The 20443-nt window shown below is 41.9% G+C and overlaps 1 protein-coding gene across 1 annotated transcript in view; it reads right to left on the reverse strand.

The window, feature by feature from the left end:
- PRKAR1B (protein kinase cAMP-dependent type I regulatory subunit beta) overlaps positions 1-20443 on the reverse strand; it is a 92036-nt gene that overhangs the window by 69150 nt on the left and 2443 nt on the right. The window contains exons 3-4 of the mRNA XM_042037052.1: positions 11942-12112; positions 8041-8132 (exon numbers count right to left, since the gene is read on the reverse strand). Coding sequence (XP_041892986.1) covers positions 8041-8132; positions 11942-12112 — 263 coding nt within the window. The remainder of the gene's footprint in view (positions 1-8040; positions 8133-11941; positions 12113-20443) is intronic.

Here is a 20443-nt window from a genome sequence, read left to right on the forward strand (position 1 = left end):
ATCCTCCAGTGCCGGTACCAGTCATACCCCACTTGAAGACACCAGGCTTTCAAAGCCATGCAAGGCTGCAGAATCAGTCACCTAATGAAGACTCATGAGAGCAAGAGTAACTGTTGACAGGTTATCTGCAACCCTTCTGGGGGGGGTGGGAGAAAGGAAGCAGCATTTTAGAGAGCTTTAGTTGAAATAAACCTTGTTCGTCGCTGCGCAAAGACAAATTATTGCTTCCAGCCGCTCTGATGCAGAAGACAAAGACTTGCTGAGAAGAGTGGACGTTCTTTTTTTCAACCTTTATGTTTAATTCTGGAAAGCCTTAGCATTGAGTAACGTATTTGCAGAGCCACTGCCAGCTGATTGTTGTGTAAAGAAGCACACAAAGGCACGGTCATATATACTGCAGCAGTAGAAAAATTTTACAAGGCCTGTTAAATTGAGCAGTAGTCATAATTTTTCTGTTTTATATAGAGAGAGGTAAGTTTAGACTCAAGATTGTTTCACGAGTGTGCATGAATACTATTTGCCTTGGGCTATTTTTTCTAGATCTAAAAAGGATTTATGTAAATAACTTCTCTGCTTTAACTCTGTTTTTCAGAATGGGTGACATACTGCCCATATGTAAACCAGTGCTTTATGCAGAATTAAAAATAACCACCATTAGGCATGGAGCCACCAGTATTTGTGATGAAGAATATAAACTGTCTAACAAAACACTGAGGGTGAATCACAGCCCCTAAAAAGCTACGAACTGACAGTATTTGTTTCTCGAGATAAAAATATCCATAAATACCAAATGTGTGTGCTCTTAGTTTTGTTTAAGAGAGTAACCTACCTACCAAGCCAAATACTGACATCACAAAAAGTACAGTCTGCTGATGCTGTCAGGCTGTTGTAAGGGGATTGATACCAAAGCAGATACAATCTCCTTATGACTGCTGAGAGCACAACTTTGCATAACTAATTTAAAGACTGCTGCCTGCAGGCACCACAATGGTAATTAAAGACAATAATTCTTGGACAAATGAGACGGATGTACTGGAAAATAAAGTCAGTGCTAAATTCACAGCTAACCCTTCAACGGAGAATTGGATCATTTATTTTCCAAACAGCTGGGCAACTCTACCTGGTTTCATTTCCATCTCTGCTGCCAGATGATTCTTGTCTCCAAAATCCCTAATTTTTTCTAGTTTAAGTAGTATTCCTCATTGGCAAGCTCCGATTCAGCAAGACTGAATGTGCTTCCACTTAAATACATGAATAGCTCCTTTGACATCCACAGCAACTCAATGGAACCACTCATAGTTAAACAACACACTTTTAAACACCATGAGGAATGAAGGCCATAAACAAGGCACAAAAGGCACAAAGAAAAGCTGGACTACCAGGCAGTTTACCTGGAAAACACCTTGGTGTTTCCCAAAGAGGAAAAGCTTTGTTTAGCGTGCCTTGGTAAATTTGAGTTTCCACTTTTTAGTTGTTTACAAGTACAATTCACAGGACAGGCAAATCATCCAACACCACTGACAATCAGAAAAAAACCCCACACAGTGTGGTTTTGCACCAGCTTCTTGGTACCAAACCTGCTACATGTGCATAATATAACTTGTACATTCACACCTCCTCTGCCCCCAAGCTGCCACTGTCTGCTGACAATGTCTTAAATTCCAGCAGAGGTGGGGCATTCACGCCTTTACAAACCTTCAAGGGGTGCCTCTGCACAACACTGGGATCATGCTGCATCTCCTCTCTCTTTTGCTATTCCCAAAAAGCAAGGTGAAGAGTCCTGTCCAACTCTGGTCACAAAATCCTAATGTAACTCAAGGAAGCCATGTTATGGATCAACAAAGCCCTCAGCCCCCACTCTGCCGTGCATCGCTGTGCAATTTCTCTCTCATCTCTTATTCTGTCTTTTCATCTCTCATCTTCCAAATGGTTTAGCTCAACATCTCGGGCATTCTTGGCAAGGCTCATTAAAGAGGTATCCACACATCTATTTCCATCCTCTGGCCTTGTCCAGTGACTAGTAAAGGAAATTAAGGTGCAGTTTTGCCATCATTTTGTTTGATTTGGGCCCCTGCTGCTGCCCAAAGAGGAGGTCCTGCCCAGCCCACTCCTTCCTTCCCCTTGCCAAAGCATTCTGGCAGCCAGGCACAGGGCAGGAGGAAGGACCTGCTCTGACTGGAAATAACCCTGCAGGGGAGGATCACCTTTCAGAGAGCTGCTCTGGCTCACCTGGCCATGAGAGCAACAGGAACATGCAGCCAAGGTTTGGCACTCACTGTCACTTCATCCTTTGGCTCCAGCTCAGACTTCAGCTTAAATCACTGGTGAAACCATACCCTGAGTTTTCTAAGGTGTTTTGAGCACCAAACTTAGACACCTGCGGCAGTCAGAGTAAATATCCCACCTTAACACCCACGTGTGTTCAGCACAACATGTAGAGGTACAGAAATACCAATGCAGTATCATGGGAAGGGAACTTTTCTTGCACTGTTCTGCACACTGTAGGCATATACGAAGCACAGGCAGAAGTTAATCTGTGTTTGTTTCTTAACAAAAGAGTTAAGTTACAAATGCAAGGAAAACACAGGATGTGTAATGAATATGTCATAGCTGTGGCATCCTGTTTCTAAAATATCTTGCTCCCGAGTGGTGCCATCTTAAGTTTCTTCCACATATATGAGACTTTCCAGCTGGCCTGCAGCCAGAGCTTTAATAAAACATGGTATTATGTAGGAGTGAATAAAGCTTATAGCAATAATAATGTCCTTGAAATTCGCTAATCACCAGAAGTTTCAAGAAGATTTCAGTATAACAGGACAACCACCAAAATTCACATGGTAGCTATGGAAAGCAACTTTTCTCGTGATAAATTATGCCTGTACTGAAAGAAACCCCAAGTCACTACTGACCCAGATGAAAAATGTGTTTTCTGAATTTGAAGACAATACCTTGCTGCAATGGAGCTGCAAGCACTTCAAAAAACTTTAGGATGTAAAATGATTACAAATTGAAGAGATGGTCTAAGAAAATAAATATACTTAAGTAAAGACACAACTGCTAAGAATATTAGGGTAGGGGTGACCAACTGCATAAATACATGGTGAGGATTCATGGCCAAAGTAGAACTTTTTCAGCAAAGGATCCACTGATTCCAGTGGTCACATTCTAAGTAGCACTCAAAAATATCCCATTGCTGTGAAAAATTTAAAGAAACAAGCAAGACAATGGAGCAACTGGGGAGAGCTGAGGACAACAAAAATGGTAAGTAGGCTGAGGAACTTGGTCTGCAAAGTGCCAATGCTCATCTTTACATCTTGGTCCCAACAAGCACAAATATTAAAAAATGCGCTTTATCCTCCCACCTTTGCCATGCAGGAAACACACAAGAGTAAATGCAACACTGTGTACTGCTGAAATAAATATTGGAGTTTTGTCTTCAAGTTCATTTGCTGGTGCTTTTTTTGTTCCTTTAGAAGAGCTCAACATTTTAGTAAAAGAATTAAATACCATTTAGTGCCTCTTGCTTTCAAAGCCGTTTCACACCATTATACTGTTCAAAGAAACCAATTTATTAATAATGCAAGTAATAAAATACACAAAAGTATTCTGAAAGCTGTTGCAAGCCTTACAGCTGCCTGTACATTAGTAATAAGTGCTTCCAAAAATTACATTAGCTAAACATTTATCTACTCTCTTTATGCCTTGATGAACAAGCTTGACACAGCATTTACGCACAGATATGGAGAACATTTAACCTTTCCACTTCTTTATGTGGTCAGGGGGCCACTGAGCTTCTTACAGGGACTGACAGATGGGGCTCATGACTCAGCAGAGCAGACTGGCACTGGTGACATCCTGGAAGCAGGAGGGACACTCCTGCTGCTCTCAGCCCTGCTCTCTCTCCTACTGGTTATTTCAGTTAGATTTCCTTCTCCTCCTTGGCAATCATCAGCTTTGGGTCCAGCCTCCATTCCCACAGCAGCTCACCTCTGAACTTCCTCACTGCCCCCCTCTCAGTGGCTGGCCCTGTCCAGTAGAGACACAACATCCTGTCAATGAAATGATGAAAAGTTACTTTTTATTTTTATCCACAGAAGAAAAATGAATAATTTTTTCCTCTTGATTCCCTTTTACTATTCAACATCACAGCAGAGCCAAGTGGGTGTACTTGTATCCCAGCATTACATGATGAACAACAAAAAATCTTCATAGCTACACTGTGGGGTTAGAAGAGATTCATCAGAAGAGGTTAGAAAAAGGTCACTCAGACCGGCCCCTTGTCCCCAGTTTTGACTTTATACACCATTTCACAACTAGGAGGCCTTAGAGGATGTTAATCTGCTGGATATCCAAGAGTGGGAGAGGAAATAGAAGGCTGCCAAGTTATGGGTGTAATTCTATCTGTGCACAGACAGAAATCCTTCAGTGGCTGCAGAGCCAGAGCAGCAGCAGGGAGGCGGCGGCACCGCACCGGCCTCGCCAGCCTCGCCCACGTGCACAACTCCCCAGCAGCACTGACCAAAAGAAGGGGGGAAGCTGATGCAAGCTCTAAATCATCTTCAGAATGGGCCTGAATCATGAGATCTCATTAGAACCAGGAGGGATAAGATCAGCAAGGAAATTCCCCTCATCCAGCCATCAGGATCTACAGCACAGGCCCCTGAAGACAAACCGTGCGTTCCTGGTTATTCAGATGAGAACAGCAGCTCCTTACAGCTAAAACCACATTCCCACTTCAGGTAATGGGCCACTGGCTTGGAGAGAACCAGGACCTTACTCCAGAGTTTAACCAAGTCCCATGAGAAAACACTGGACTGCCACGTCACTTTGCAGAGCTGCACTGTTCTTTGCACTATTAGCAACTCTTGAACATTTTGGCAAAAGTTGCTGATAATTAGCTCTGCTGCTTTTGGTACTGTTGCAGTTGCATTTCCCTTTTATTGCATTTTTCCTTATAATTTTACACCAGAGACTCTGTGTGTGTGTGTAGGACATAGATGGCAGCTCCATTTAAAGTATGGCACAGGAAAAGATGTGATCTAAAATAGGACTTCAAGAAAAGTATTTCCAACAGCAGTGCAAAAAGATACCTGTTTACCTTAACTTCAGCATGGCTTCTCATGCAATCAACCCTTCATGTGGAATATCTGGCACAGAGATAATATGCTACACTCTGCCTTTATAAGTAAGGGTTTAAGTTTCAGAGGTGCCAAGCAGCAAGTGCAACACAGGTCAGAGCAGGCTAACATAAACATCTTTTTGAAGAAAGAGAACATGTAGGAGTCATCCATGGTAAATGAGAAATTGCTAGTCCATCCTTCCCCCACCTGAACACCTCCTACATTTTGGTCAAACATGAAATTAGATGCAACAATGACAATATCTTCAGTGTAAAAAGCACTGAGGAAAACAAACACAAACCAATAAACAGCACCACTGCAGCACATAAAATAAAATAACCTTACCTATCTTTCCACCATTCCAAGAGCCCAAATGAAGTAATTTACCACTTGCTTTACTCAACTACATATGTACATTAAGAAGATGCAGACTGGAACTGATGGCAATGGTATGCTCTGACTTGTTGACTTCTCCACACTTGACAAATGCAACCAGACAAGGGTAAGAGCATGATTTCAATTCATTCCTTCATTGCAATCTTGTCTGCAGAGCAGAATATGCATCCTTCTGGTGAGCTCCTTTTCTTTTTCCCCATGTCAGCAACAGCCTGCTGTGCACATCATGAGGCTCAAGTGAGGCCCCTGGCCACATCCCTGAGCAGGGAAATGGTCTATACCTGAACATGATCCAGGAATTCCTAAATCTTTTGACAGCAGAGGCAGAATACACCTGGTCAAGCCATAGTTTGCAAAAGCAAAGAGTCTACAACACACCTGCAGCACACATCTGGGAGCCTGCACATGTGTCTTCACTCCTAACACATATCCATGACAGGACAGAGGAAAATGGGACACAGGGAATGGATAGGAGAGACCATGATCATGATGTACAATCAGCACAGTGCAAGAAAAAGCACTTGCCCTTCAGTGTTTGTCTCTCACCCTACTTTGATAACATATTACAGAAATGTCCTTATTCCAGCCCTAAAACCTCTCCTTTCAGTGCCTGTCACATCAGCATGCTGACAGTATAATCAGGATTTACAGCAGTTCTATACAAGAATTCTCCTCTGAAAAAGCTAGAAGAAATGTGCAAAGTTCATCCTCTTCTAATTACTCCAGAAGTCTACATGTTACCATATCATTAAGATTGCAAAGTAATTAAACTGTGTAAACATCTGCAAGAGGGAGCAAAATCTGCGCACTTGGAATGTGCTTTGGCTGCAAGTGTTTGAGTAGGACTGAAGGACTGTGCTGCTCATGTTCTGCCAGGACTAAAACCATCAGTGTAGAGAAAGTTTTTGTCCTTTCTAACCATGGAAGCACAGAAAAGTGGGGCTGGTGATGAGTTCCTGAGCCTTATCTGCTGCGAGGCAGGACTGATGCTTGTCATTCCTGGCAGACCACAGTCTAATCCGTCCTTAATGGCCTCAAGTGGTGGAGACTCCACAACCTACCCAAGCAGTCAGAGACCTCTTCTTGGATCTGACTTGACTCTCTCCTGCTGCACTTTAAATTTGTTGTTCTTTACCCTCTGGCCCACAGAGCAGTTTAACCCTCATACAGCATTATTCACATGCAATTATAAGCTATTATTGCATCCCTCTGCTCCAGCTTTCACTCTGCAGGCCAAGCAATCCCATTCTTTCTTCAGAAGTGATGTTGTCTATGTCTGTGATCATTCCCACTGCTCTTCCATGAACTTCCTCCATCTGTTTATCCTTGAAGTGCAGTGCCCAAACTGGACACTGTGTTCCAGCTGAAATCTTTCCAACACTGGGACATCTTGCATGTTCTGTTCAGTTACCCCAGTAAAACATTAGTATTTTCAAAAAAAGCTTGACATTAGTTACTGTTATTCAGACCATGAGTCACAATAAGCTCCACGTAGTTTTTCAAGGAACTACCAAAACTGCAAAACTGTCTTATAGTTACAAAGGTGTTCTTCCTGCCTAAGGAATACTTCTCTGCACTCGGTTCAGTGTCAATCCATCCTGCTTTTCCTAGAACATTCCTTCAACCTGTCAGCATAATTCTGAATTCTGCCCTTGTCTCCCAGTGTTTTAGCAGCCGTTCCCATCTTCATGTCAGCTAAAAATTCAACACTCATAGTCTGTTCCACCGAGGCTACTAATGACAATAATGAGGAAAGCAGAACAACCCCTTCAAGTTACCTTTCCATTGGAATGATGGACCACTGATAACTGCTGTTTGGTACAATTCTGTTTTGCACAGGCTCCACACTGGTTTCACCGAAGACACACTTCCCTGGATTTTTTTATTAAACCATCATAAACATTAATGTCAAAAACATTACTGGAAGTTGAGCTGTCTGGCCTTCTTTGTGCCTCCCCCATCTGTACAACTTGCTATCAGCTCTGGAAAGACACTTTCAATGCTTTAAAAGTCACATAGGCTGTTACTGAACTCCTCGGCCTCCTTCGGGTGCTTATACATCATTTGTTTGTTCCAGCTTTTCCAAGAACAAAATAATTTACCTGTCATTCTCTTTCATCTCTTTACAGATATTATGCTTTTTCTTTCCCACTTATTCAGCACTTGGCCTGTCTTCCCTGAGTTTCAGAAGTAATGACAAAAGCTTCTGAGATTGCTTTAGCTAATTCCTTAATGACAAATGCTTCTGAGATTGCTTTAGCTAATTAAAGAATAGAATAAATTTTATCAGGCCCAACTGTTCTGCAAATATTAAATATGTCTGAATACATTCTAACCTGTTCTTGCCCTTTTTTACTTTGTGGTTTTACCCTCTGTCATAATACCATGAGCATGTTGGAGGGTGCATCTAGTGTGATTCAAATGCATTGGTGAGAGCAGTTCTGAACCCTGAGTTGAAATGGAATCTTATTTCTTGTCCTCACACCAAGCTATGGATTCCCTTAAATCATAAAGCACCTCATACCTTCGTTCATTGTCATCAAGATGAGCAAAGAGCACGTTCTTGGAGATGGCCTTTGCCAGAGCAGTCATAGTTTTATAGTCCTTTGGAATAACCTGTAGAGAAAAGAATGAAGGCTAATTACATGCCTGGTTGTATTTCTCCACAAATCGTGACATCTCCAGAAAACTCCACTAATCTAGAAAATGGATGCAATTTGATTTCAGGCACTGAGACAGGATTAGGCTATAATATAAAGCCACTAAGAAAGTAATAAATTACAGGTTTGATAATGTGAGGATAAGAATTTTTGTTTTCAAAATGACACTCAGAAAGGAAATATAAGATCAGGGATGACTGGGGAGAAGGATATCCATCAAATACTATAATTAGCAGATACTGGCAACTGTGTAGCCTCCTTTCACATCCCTTGGACTGAGGAAAATGTATTTTGTATTACTCTTCCCTCCAAACAACATCAAAAGCAACCTACTTTTAAAACTGTGGAAATAGCAACATTTCTTTAGGAAAAAGGTAAGAATGTGTTGATTACACCATATTTTTCAGTACTGGCTGTGGTATAAGGAACCAAGCTCCTGATAGGCCCACTTGAGTCAAAATCCTGTGCCTTGGTTTCATGGCAGACAAGAAGAATTTGCATTTGAGAATGAAGAGGTCTTTAATTGTTAACTGGAGAGATGTCAAAAGTCCTGTTGTGCAGGAATTTGCTCAAAATAAAAGTTGAGATTCAGGAGTATTTCCACTTTGGAAAGTTAGGCTTTCCATTTTGTTAAGCATTTAGGTAAAATATCAATAGATAATGTATCTCTGTATTTGCCAAGTATCTTCTTCTATCAGAGACTCCAAGATTACGAGAGACACAAGAAATTTGTAACAAAATTATGACCTGTCAAAGATATTCATTGTCTTTAGTAATGTGATTTTCCTTAATAGTTTCATTGTAACAGGACAGAATCAAGCACAGCAGTTTTAAGGGTTAAATAATCCTTACTCAATCTGAAAATCAACATCTGTTTGTCTTTCAATTACTCCACAACAAAGGTCTGGTAAGGGGCGTTTATCTTTCACATTTTCTTATGATTGAAATAGTGTATCTGTCTGTCTTAAGTTACTACATATGTTGATATGTAGGGGCTTTCCTTCCCTCATCCTGGAAAGGCAAGGTACTACCCATCCAACCAAAAGAAGGATGTCTCAAAGGGGAAAGCTGATGTAGAACCAGTTCTCACAAAAAATTATCAACATTTATGTCACAGGGAAAACACTGCACTGTGAAGATCTAAAGTTAAACTCTGGCCTCAGACCTCACTTGTACTGACTGCTGCAGTCATTAGATTACTCAAATTGAGTCTAGAGAAGTACACATGTACAAACTGCATGTTTGTATCAGAGTGAAACCTAACCTAATTTATCTAAAAGTTTCAGTTTCTCAGTATTAAATTCAGCCAGTATCTTAGTCTTGGTTTTTACCCTATCAGAGGAACACGGGATTGAACTGCAGGCCTGAACCCTTGCTCTATTAAGAATACCCCAGCTGCTCAGCTTACTGCAGATGAGCCAAAAGGGTAAATAATCAGATCACCAAGATATTCAACTCCAGCCTTCCTGTCTGATTATGAAATAGCACAGACTAGCCTTTTTCAGTGTAAATTTGCAGCAGAGAAAGCCACAAGGCTTTGTGGGTTTGTTGGGGCAGGGACACAGAAAACACAGGAGAGATTCTTTCGGTGTAACCAGGCATCTGACCAAAATCAAATGCTGGGAAGAATCACTTGACAATTTCTTACATCACTCTTCCAAATAATCACTGAGCGTTCTCTTCAAGCTGATAACTCTCTTTAGAGCTAGATTCCTGTTCTGTTAGTTGTTAACTGTCTTATGTCAAGATGTGTTGACAAATATTGCTTTCTCTCGATCAAGGATGAACTAACCCTCCACAGAGATCTTCCCCAGAATGGAGCTGTGCCATGTGCTTGCTCAAATCACAAAGCTAAATCTCTTTTGATTTTCTCTCCAGGGACATAACTCATTTCACTGCCTCTAGCACTACTCATGCTCTAGCTCACCCCTTCAAGGGGTCCTTCAAACTGGCTTATGACCCAGATGTGTTTCTATCCAACACCTGAATTCAAGCCAGAGGTTCTGACTACCATCTAAAATTCCATCTGTTTGCAATAGTCTAACAAAACCTTTGCCTTGTTTTTTGCCCTTTTAAATCTGTTCCTTAACTTGTCCTTTCAGTGTCTCCTTTTATTTCTGTATTCTAGAAATCTGTCACAAATACACATCCATGGGATTCACCATGGGATTCATTTGCTTATGGCAGAAAACAAAGCACTGACACAAATCCTCCCAGTGCTAGTTCTGTATTCCTTCCAGCATCTGTAGCTTTACAAGAAACTATCCCCTAAATTATTATTATTTAAGTTCAGTCAGTTCCTAGGAAATTAAAATCGTAACAGGGCTAGTCACAGAACACACAGAGCATGATCTGTATTGCTGCTTCTGGTTCTTGCCTACTCATGCTACTGTCAGGACTCACTGACATCACTGCTGAGAAATGAAAAAACCAAAGTTTACTTCAGGTTCCATTATAAACATTAAAGAATTACTCAGGGGGTGGGAAGGGATGTTTCCTTTGATTTTCAGAAGAGTCAGATGGAACCCATAATAAGCAGAAACAAAAGTGATCTCTTCATGGAAGTTTTTTAGGGGGATATTGCAAAATGCACAGAAAGAAAAGGGTTTTAAAGTAGCTTTTGAAGTTTCACACAAGTTTTTACAGTGCAGGGCATTCATTAACAGCTTGACCACAGTGCTGTTAAAATTTACCACACACTTGCAAACATTATCTAACTGGCACAAGAATACTCTTACACACTTGTTCTTAGGATGAATGGCTCTCCTAACTCTTTTTTTCTTGGGACAGAAATCCCCAGAGCAGCCAGTGAACTTGTATCATAAGCAGATGACAAAAGCACATCTGACTGCAAAGGCAAGAAGCATTCTGCCAAAAAGCAGTGACTGACAAAATGCATTGCCATAAAGAAAAAGCTCTTTGAGTTAAAGCTACTCCAGGCGTGCACAAAAGCACATTAGTAGCATCTGTCAACCTTATGAAATATATTTTGAGCCTGGCTCCCTAAACAAACATGACATATGCTATTGTAATGTCTCTCTTTTAATAATCTTTGAAAGCTTTAGCCAGTTTCAAAAAAAATTGCAGAGTTATTAAGAGATATCAAAGTTATAACATAGCTAGATATTTTTGTGAAAAAGGCAGTTAAAAAGAGAGAAGCCCAAATTAGAGCTCCTAGTGAAGAAATTACCTAACTTGGGATAGTATTTCTTCAAAGACAATGGTCACACAAAATCACCCAAGTATGGTCAACAGACTTCCAAAATTCAGTGGGTTAAGTGGTACCCAATCAACAAGGGAAACGTGCCTGAGTGGTCTAGGAAACCTAAATGACTTAGATTAAAGAAAACTTGAGGCAGAACTGACTTTCGGAAACAAAAAAAAACAAAAACAAAAAACCCCCCAAACAAACAGGAAATGGAGCAATAGAAAAGCTGTCTTCCAATAATGTGAGGTTCTGGCCCAACTCAGAAGATGCTGAAGTCAGTGGCTATCAAGAAAATGAGAATTACTGACTGTTAGACAGGGAAAGAGATGAGCAGCGCATCTCAAAAAGGAAGGAACAGCGACTGCTGAAATCCCACTGGGGAAAGCCCTCAGTCAAGGAGACTGAAAGAACTTGAGTGTGAAGATGCTCAGGCCCTGCTCATGCCAGCATTAAGACACCATCCTCCAGGCTGGCCCAGGAGCCCAAATTAGGGACAAAATCTGAGTCACTCGATCGTATTGTACATCTCAGAAGCAGAGAGATCGGTCCCACGTTACCTTCCTGACGTAGGAAACAGCATCTTCCTCAGTGTACACCTCAGCACTGACCCCCCCCCTCCTGCGCCGCGCCTTCACCACCGGGTTGGGAGGCGGAGGGGAGATCTCATCGTCGTGAGAATCCGACTGGGAGCTGGATTTCTGCCGAGCCAGTATTTGCTTGCATTCTTCCTGCAAGGCAAAAAGAGACAGTAAAGCATCTCTTACCCACGGATACAGTCAATTTGCCCTTCTTTTATGACTATCGGCAACCCCTTCACTTCTACCTTTGGGTGACTGTCAATTTGCACTGCTGAAAGCAAATTACAAATTTAATGAGAGTAGCATCAACTACAATGTGTGTACAAGCACCATCACCCCAGGGCTCGACCTGTTCAACTCTTTCTTACACATCATGGCAACCACTGTATACAAAGTGCAGGCATATCCTTGCAGCTACTCCTGGCTGAGATAGAAGAACAAACCTCTTTTGCTTACTCTCCAACATCACAGCTGTTATTTTCTCAGTTGGCTTGTACATGTCGTTGTCTCCTGTACAGACAACTTGACAGAAGTCACACGCTGATGTATTAGATAAGTTTCTTCATCTTGCTCTGCTTTGCAAGCTTACTATCACCACAAACAACAAAGATGCTCCCTACTCCAGAATTTCTGCCATACAACTGATTTATAATCAAAGGGACTCCTTCCAAGCAAGTAAGATCCAAGGTAGGCTCCAGAGGACTATGAAAGATGATTGCTGGCACAGCACCAGCTGGCCAATACGGAGGTTATTCTCCAAATTTCATGCTTGTGGAACAGAGAAGAAAATAGGAAGGGGAATCCCTGAAGAGAGAGTAGCAAGAGTAGGAAACAGCACAGAAAACCTTCAAGAAAGGAGGTCAGAGTTGCAAAACTGTCAATTCATACACTGATTTTGACTTCCAAAGGACAGAGACAAACCAGATTACCCATAATTATAGTATATTCCCAGAGCCCCATGTTCTGTCCCTCAGCTTCCTGGGATGTGAGGGATAGCATAAAGGAGTAAAATTTCCTTTGCATCATCCATGTCTGTCAGCCAGAGGAACGGGGCCTGTCTGCTCAGAGCCAGACCTCCTTCTCACCCCCTGGCACCCCTCAGCCACACCACAACAGACTGCCTCTGCTGCTTCACCAGAGCCTTCTGGGCTGGCTCACTCCAATCTTCACTCACTCAGGGGAGAGCCAGAGATGGGGTGGGCCATATGTTCTGTTCCCTGGCACAGGAAACCAGAGGGCATGAGCAGGAGGACACAGGCACTGCAAGAAGGCAAGCTGGCTGGTGCAGCAGCAGCCCGGTGTTTCATCTGCTGTCATCTCCTCTGTGTAGGCAAACCCCACAGCCTGGTAACCCCAGTGTTTTGTTGAGGGATGTACACATGGCCATCATCCCACGACTCCCTGAACAACCCCAGTATTTTTCAGACAACTCAGCTCAGCAGCACTGCAGGCTACCCAAAAGAAAACACAGCAACGCTGAGATCCTTGCAAACCCCATAACCCAACATTCCTTTGACAGGGATGCCAGAACCTGGCCTCTGTCCTACAAGAAATTTCCAGTGAGACTTTCCATTTAGAGCTAGGACAGGAGTCAGTGGAGGAGGGAGCATTTGGGAGCACCAGCACGAGTGGCAAATCACCAACATCACCAGCTGGTCTCACTGACAGAGGAAGTGAGTTATCCACAGCTCATGAGGTATGGCACCAGAAAAGGGCACTACAGAAAACTGGCACAAGCTCACAACTTCTAAGCTTACAAGAAAAATGAATGATTAATATATGTTTTGTCATTGATGTTTACAGCAAATCTAGTCATGCCACTTGCCTTTTCTGGTCTTATTCCAGTTTCTTCCTGCACCATCACTGACACTGCCCTTCTCGTTAACCTCTGACACGAGTCTTTGGTGCACTATTGCTACTTGAAATAAATAACTGAACAGTATTTCCCGTGCTGCATGACTCAAAGTAACAAGTCACACATTCTTGTTTTGAAGAAGGCACCACTGAAATATTTAGGAGACAAGCTCAGAGATAAAATGCAGAGGGCTGGCTAAAGATCTGACTTCTCAAGATCCTGACCTGCCTCAAAAAGTGCCAAGTTCTTTCTGAGATCAGTTGGGTTTTAAAATTGGTTTACAGCTCCAAAATTCCCAGGCCACAATACAGCTGAGCTCGGTGCTGTAACCAAAAAAACAGAATTTCAGATGTATTGAATCCTTACTGAAACTTTTTCATTTCCCATTCAAATTTCAAATAGCAGCACTAGATATGTAAAAAATTACTCAGCTAGATTTTCCTATTGTGTAAGAACTGCAAATCAGCATTCTCATCAACTTCTTCCCTACTTCTCTCTGTCTCAAGATTCCTTAATTACAATCAAGCAAAATATTTCAAATAAAAACATGTGCTATATATTACCATTATATTTAATATCTAGTGTTTAAAAATGAAAGCTATGACTGAAGAATTTCAAATAACATTACTGACTATTGCAGTTTATGCATCCCTGACAGTGTTCATGGTCTCTGATTACATTAAATGAACACAACCAAATGCACCTTCTTCATGGGCTTAACTGAAAAGTAGTGAAGACCTTTCTGAAGAATGACAGCTGAAATTTAACTAAAAGGCAAGTGCAACAAGAGGGCAGTCCGGTAACTAATGGTGTGCAGCATTTACACAGGTCTTTTTATACACAGCATATTTACTCAGAGAGAAGAGTAGTAGTTTGCCCATTTGAATATAAAACACACTCTTCTTTTTCAGTACACATTGCATAAAAGCCACTTCCAAGGAATTAATAAATAATATCTCCCCTGCCCCAGCACAGATTTATATACAAAAGAAAGCTCAGTGAGATAAAATTAATACTACAAAGCATGCTCTTAAATACTTTTAGAAGCCAAAAAGATATTAAAGGATTATAAAAGTGAGTTACGGTGTGATTCATTTTAAAAGGAAGTCTCTTCACTACAAACTCCTTTTATATAAACAGCAGGCAGTTGACTGGCTGGCTTTTCCACACGCCGCTATTTGCAGTCTGGGAAGGATCCCCATTCCTGAGCTAGAGCGTGCTTTTTGGAAATAAAAGCATTTGCTCTGTCCTGGGCTGAGCTTTCAGAGAGACGTCTTCCACATATCCTGGGGTAAAACTGCACAAACACAGCAAATGTTTGAAAGGAGGAATGAACTGTCTCAAGAAGAGTTCTTCAAACACTGATCTTCAGACGCGGCTTGATGTGAATCCCTGTGCAGAATTCAGATTCAAGTAAACACCTCATCATCTTTTGTTGTCATGACAACAAGTGATATCTCTTTCTCTCTCTCTTTGGATGGCACTGATAAACCATAATCATATTGCCCAATTATGTCCACCTTCAAATGAGAAAACACATGGAAGACACAACTGCAAGACAGTGTAACTGCCTTTGATCATTGCCTCAAATTGAAAGGAAGAAGAACCAATAAATACAATTGCAGTGACCAATTTATCTTTTGAATGTCTGCTTTCAGCTACAAGAGGCTGAGGTATAAACCACAGGAATTTAGCATACTGTCTTCAGCATCTCTCTCAGACTATGTTTCCATGAGTTCTTTATGAGTTTAAGCACTGCAAGTGAGGCAGCCACAATGCTGAGACAGTTTTAGGTTTACCCTTCCTTTCAGACCACTGCTGAAGAGCACACACACTTCCTGAGCCAGAAGCTTTTTTCCCTATCAGCTGGAGCATTTCTAAACAGAAGTTCACTTCCTCTCTCAGTCTCTCCTTTCAGGCTTTGTCACTACCTGAAAACTCAGATGAGCTGAAGGAAGGAAAGCACCTAAGGAGGCTCCAAATCACTGTGCAGCCTTACAACAACATCCCAAGAAGACCTTTAAAAGCAAGTCAGACATTTGATATCAAAGCTCAGTATCTCTGCTCTGCCTCCTACAATGTATTCATTGAATTCAAAAACAACACCACCAACTACACTCTAAATGATTTTTTTTCCCCTCAGGCACATTCATAAACTTTTCTGACTGACAGACCTGGATTATTCACAGAAAATGTGCAGGAAAGTTCATGCACAGGTAACTAATCTCCCTTTGCACTGGAATTGACCCAGAGGAGATGCTCTCAATCCAGCAGGGTTTCTAACACCCCGCACTGCTCCTGGAGGCTGATGATTTATAGCAACCAATAAAGGCCAAAGGCAAAGTACTTTGCTTTGCTGGAAGCACAGGAGTGACTGATGCCATCACTAAAAGCAGGGAAAATCTAGGAGATGCTAATGTTCTTTCCAGTCTTATCTTTGCCACAACTGACAATATGATCATTCAGCCTTGTTATTCACACAATCCCAACTCTTGTTCCACTGCCTTCCCCCTGGTACATGCTACCATGCACCATGAGCAATGCTTTCTTCCACAGCACTTCTAAGAAATATCTCTTAACATCCACTCCCTACAATCCTGCCAAGGTATTTACCCACTCCATAGTTATCCTCCACTTTGATTACTATTTCTGCATCCTCCCAGATCCATCCATCTCAGTTCATTCCCAATTTCCAGTCTAGGCAAAATTGGCCTGCCAAAGCTCTGCCTACTCTGATGACACTCAGCTGCATCGCTGACCTTCCTCATACCCTTCACTGCCATTGTTTTACCTCCTGCAACTTGTTCACACTTCCTGTCTTCCCCACCACCAGCGTCTTCAGCATCTCAACCCATCACCACCTCTTCCCTACATACGCCTCACAGCAGTGAGAGGTTATGTTACAAAACACAGACCCTATTTTTGATACTTAAAAGCTTATATAATCAAAGAGAATCATAGCCAACACTTCTGATTAAAATCCAGCCAAGTAACAATGTATGCACACATAGCTTGTGTAAGAGACAAGCCCACAGAAGAGTGGATTAAGTAACCTGATGAATGTAAGACAGGGGAGCTTGAGATGTGAAACAAAGACAGCTTCCAAGCAGAATTCCCTCTGTGTTCCATCATTGCACTCTGTTTTTGTTAGGTTTTGACTTTGGGACTGGGAAAGCTACTCACACTTGTGGACAAAAAGTAAGCAGGGATCTCAGCTCTAACATGCTCCACACAGGCTCATAAGAGCATGGGCTTGCTTATAACTAATTTTATTTCTTAGGAAAAAGCTTTTTCTCTTTCTGCTCTTATTCCCTTCATCCTCAACCCTTCCCTCAGCCTCCTGCATGTAGGAAAGTTTGCCTGAGGGAGCTTTAAAAATTCACCTCGTTTTCCTTTGCCTCTTCCAAGAAAACTGTCACCTCTCACAACACTGCCTGGGGCTGACTCTGGCAATCACAGAGGTCCCACCTGAGCTGATTTTCATCCAGCTCTTCCCAGTACTGATATCACAGGAGAGGCAGGAGCAGAGGCTGGACAAGCCTGCTCAGAAGTGCAGTCACACAGCAAGGGCACCTGGTGCTCCCACTGTTGTTTCCATCAGCATCTCAGGTATGTTCCTGCATGCTTCACCAACAATTCTGACCACCAAGGAGATACCACCCAACTGCTCTGCAAGCTTGAAACAATACAGAAATATTTGTCTTTTTAGGCTCTACAAAACTGCTTAGTTAATGCATTTTTCCTGTAGTTGTTTCTCCATGTGATTTTGCTTTAATCCCTAGCCTCTCCCCAGCTTATCTGAAAGGAATGAGCTATACTTTGCATAATAATAACCCATACTTTTAAGAATAAATTTCATTGGTTTAGACAGGTTCTGGTGGAAATTACTGATTGAAGAGCTCCTTTCTGTGATAAAATACAAACACTAGGAGAGAATACTCTTGCAGAAGAAAAGCCTAGTGCTCCGATTTTGATGCTCGAACACCTTTAGTTCTGAAACTCCCTATGGAAAGGAAATAAAGTGTATTTTACTAACCGAGGACGCATTTGTGGTTTATTACACACTTTCTCTTCAAGGCCAGCTCCCGGCAGAGCTGTCACGCCTTGCGCTGTCCTGCCCGGGGCCGCCAGGGGCAGCGCCTTCTGCGTTAATTCATTGCGGATTCTTGAGTTCACGTTTCCCCCAAATTCTCTTTCCCATGGTACCGTAAGACAATGCGGCGTCAGCCCGGATCCATAAGAACACTGCCGATCTACAGACTGTACTTTTTTTAGAGCAAGGCAGTGTTTCCTGAACGTGCTGAGCGCAGCAGAAGGGGCCGGGAGGGAGCTCAGGTCCAGAAGGTACCAGCAAAGCCCAGCTCAGCCAGCACAGCCCTGCTCTGAAATATCTCACATGCAAATGGCTTCAGCAAAGCCCTCGGCAATGCCTAAACACATCCTGCAGGTTCCTGCTGCTTCCTCTTCTTTTGTGCCATTTTCTTCATTAGTTCTGCTCTTTGTCCTAATTCTCTGCTGTGGAACAGTTGAGCTTAGCATGGCAAGACAACTCCACCTTTGATCATATAATCATGGTTCTAAACAGCCTGACACTATGAAATTTTTGCAGTCTCGGTATGGCTGAAAACACAAAAGCATTGCCAGTAATCTCTCAGTAATTAACTTTTTCACATAAAACAACAACCAGAGATAAAATATGGGTTCCGTGTTTTTTCTGCTATGCCTTCTTTAGTCCTCAAGTAAACAGGACTTAATTACAGCTGTTAAAATAATGCCACAGTCTCTTAGCTAACATCTATTCCCTCACTCCCAAAAAACCCAGTTACAATCCCTAAGGGAAAGGTTTTCCTCACTCCATCCACCAAGGTCTACACAGTCACAGGGAAACGTAAAACAGATCGTTCAAAGGAAACATCACAGGTTTTAAAATCTAAATTACCTAAACTGTTTTCAACTGTTTTCTGTGCTCAAGGGCATGTTACAGATTTTCACAAAGTAACTGTTAATGTGATCAGAGTAGATGTCATCTTGAAGTCCATCGGTCACAGCATATAAAAGTGACTTGCAAACTTCAGAATATAGAAACATAGGCTGCTTCCCAGCAATTACTGGCAACTTAAGCAGGTCCTGCCAGTATTAAGTGAACAGAAAATGTGTATTAAAGTTCTCCCACAATTATTTTAAGAGTTATGATTTTTTATATTGTACTTGATACAAATAAGCTGCAAAGTTAGAAAGGCATTGGAGGGTGTCTAACATTGGCACTCCTTCAGAATCAAACATTAAGCATCAAACCTCAGTATCCAGCACTTTATTCACGAGTATTTATTCATGTTCTCCCTTTCCAGCCCCCTCAGGCCATGTCCATGCTGTGAATCAAGAGTGGCCCAGCCATGGAGCTGAACATTAGCCCAAGACAATCCCCATCCCTCAAGCATTACCTCATTCCCTGGCTCTGCTCTCAGCTGCTCGTACCAATTCCTGCCAAAACAAACCTGCTCCCAGACGTGTTAGACCTAAGAATGATACCTGGAGCCAGTTACTGTGTGGGGGTCAGGGGTTAGTCCCCAGCCCATTTTCATTTAGCAGCAGGCTGAAGGAGGCAGTGGACCCAACTCTGATGTCATCAGAAGGTGAAAAGCATTTATGATCTGCTCTGATCTTGCATATAATAATAAATCTTGCTTTTATGAGTTGATTTTATGAGATGAAGTTAAGAATTAGCAAAATTAAACACACTTTTTTTTTTATTAACCTCTGAGGTAGCTCCAGTACATTGACGTGGATCAAGCTCTACTTGTTTTCTACAAGCCCATTTTTTAACCACTTGAAAAATATCCTACACTTCATCTCTAAACTTCCCACATGATTTTTTGACAGATAAACTGCTCTTCTACTGCTCTCTTCACTGGAACGTGTTGTTTAGCTTAATGAGTTTGGAAAATAATCCCAAAGTATGACACTTAGGTGGAAAAATGCATGACTTTGTTTAGAAAATCATGCTTAAACCCAAAGATTTTCACTCCTCTGCCTACAAAGGACCAAAATTCAAGGAGCTAATAGCAAATGTGATGTGTCAGTATTGCACACTTACAAAAATCTAATGAACAATTGCTAAATTCACAATTCCATTAGGATTCCTCAAACTACCTGTATATGACAAGTGCATAAAAACAGGATAAAACTTATTGAAACAATTCTCTATCTTTAGAAGTCTTCCTTCAACTGTTCTCGTGCAACCAACTAAGTCAAAATATTATCCTACAGCAGAAAATCCTTCACAGTGCAATTCATCCCAAGGAAGTCCTCGGAGATGGTTGGGCAGCAAGAGAGTCAGACTTCTGTAGGAGCAAGAATTACAGTGCTGGAAACCTCCAGAAGCAGCCTAAAGCCTCCAGGCTCAGCAGGCTTGGCCCCCAGGCTGCTCTAGAGAGGCAGTGCCAAGATTGTGTCCTCCCACAGCAAGCACAATATTCCCTGCAGCTGATGCCTTGATGCTTCTAAATCATCTTCCATTTTGAGACAAGTGACATCCATCAGCTCCCGTGCTGGCATCCTGATTGATGTCCTACAGCATTCTGGTATCTGCTGTTCTTTGGGAAATAATAGGAGATCACATGAAAGAA

This window comes from Corvus kubaryi, unplaced genomic scaffold (assembly GCF_017639235.1).
Source record: "Corvus kubaryi isolate FWS band 111438036 unplaced genomic scaffold, C.kubaryi_AGA036_p1.0 37387, whole genome shotgun sequence".
In the NCBI taxonomy this organism is placed as follows: domain Eukaryota; kingdom Metazoa; phylum Chordata; class Aves; order Passeriformes; family Corvidae; genus Corvus; species Corvus kubaryi.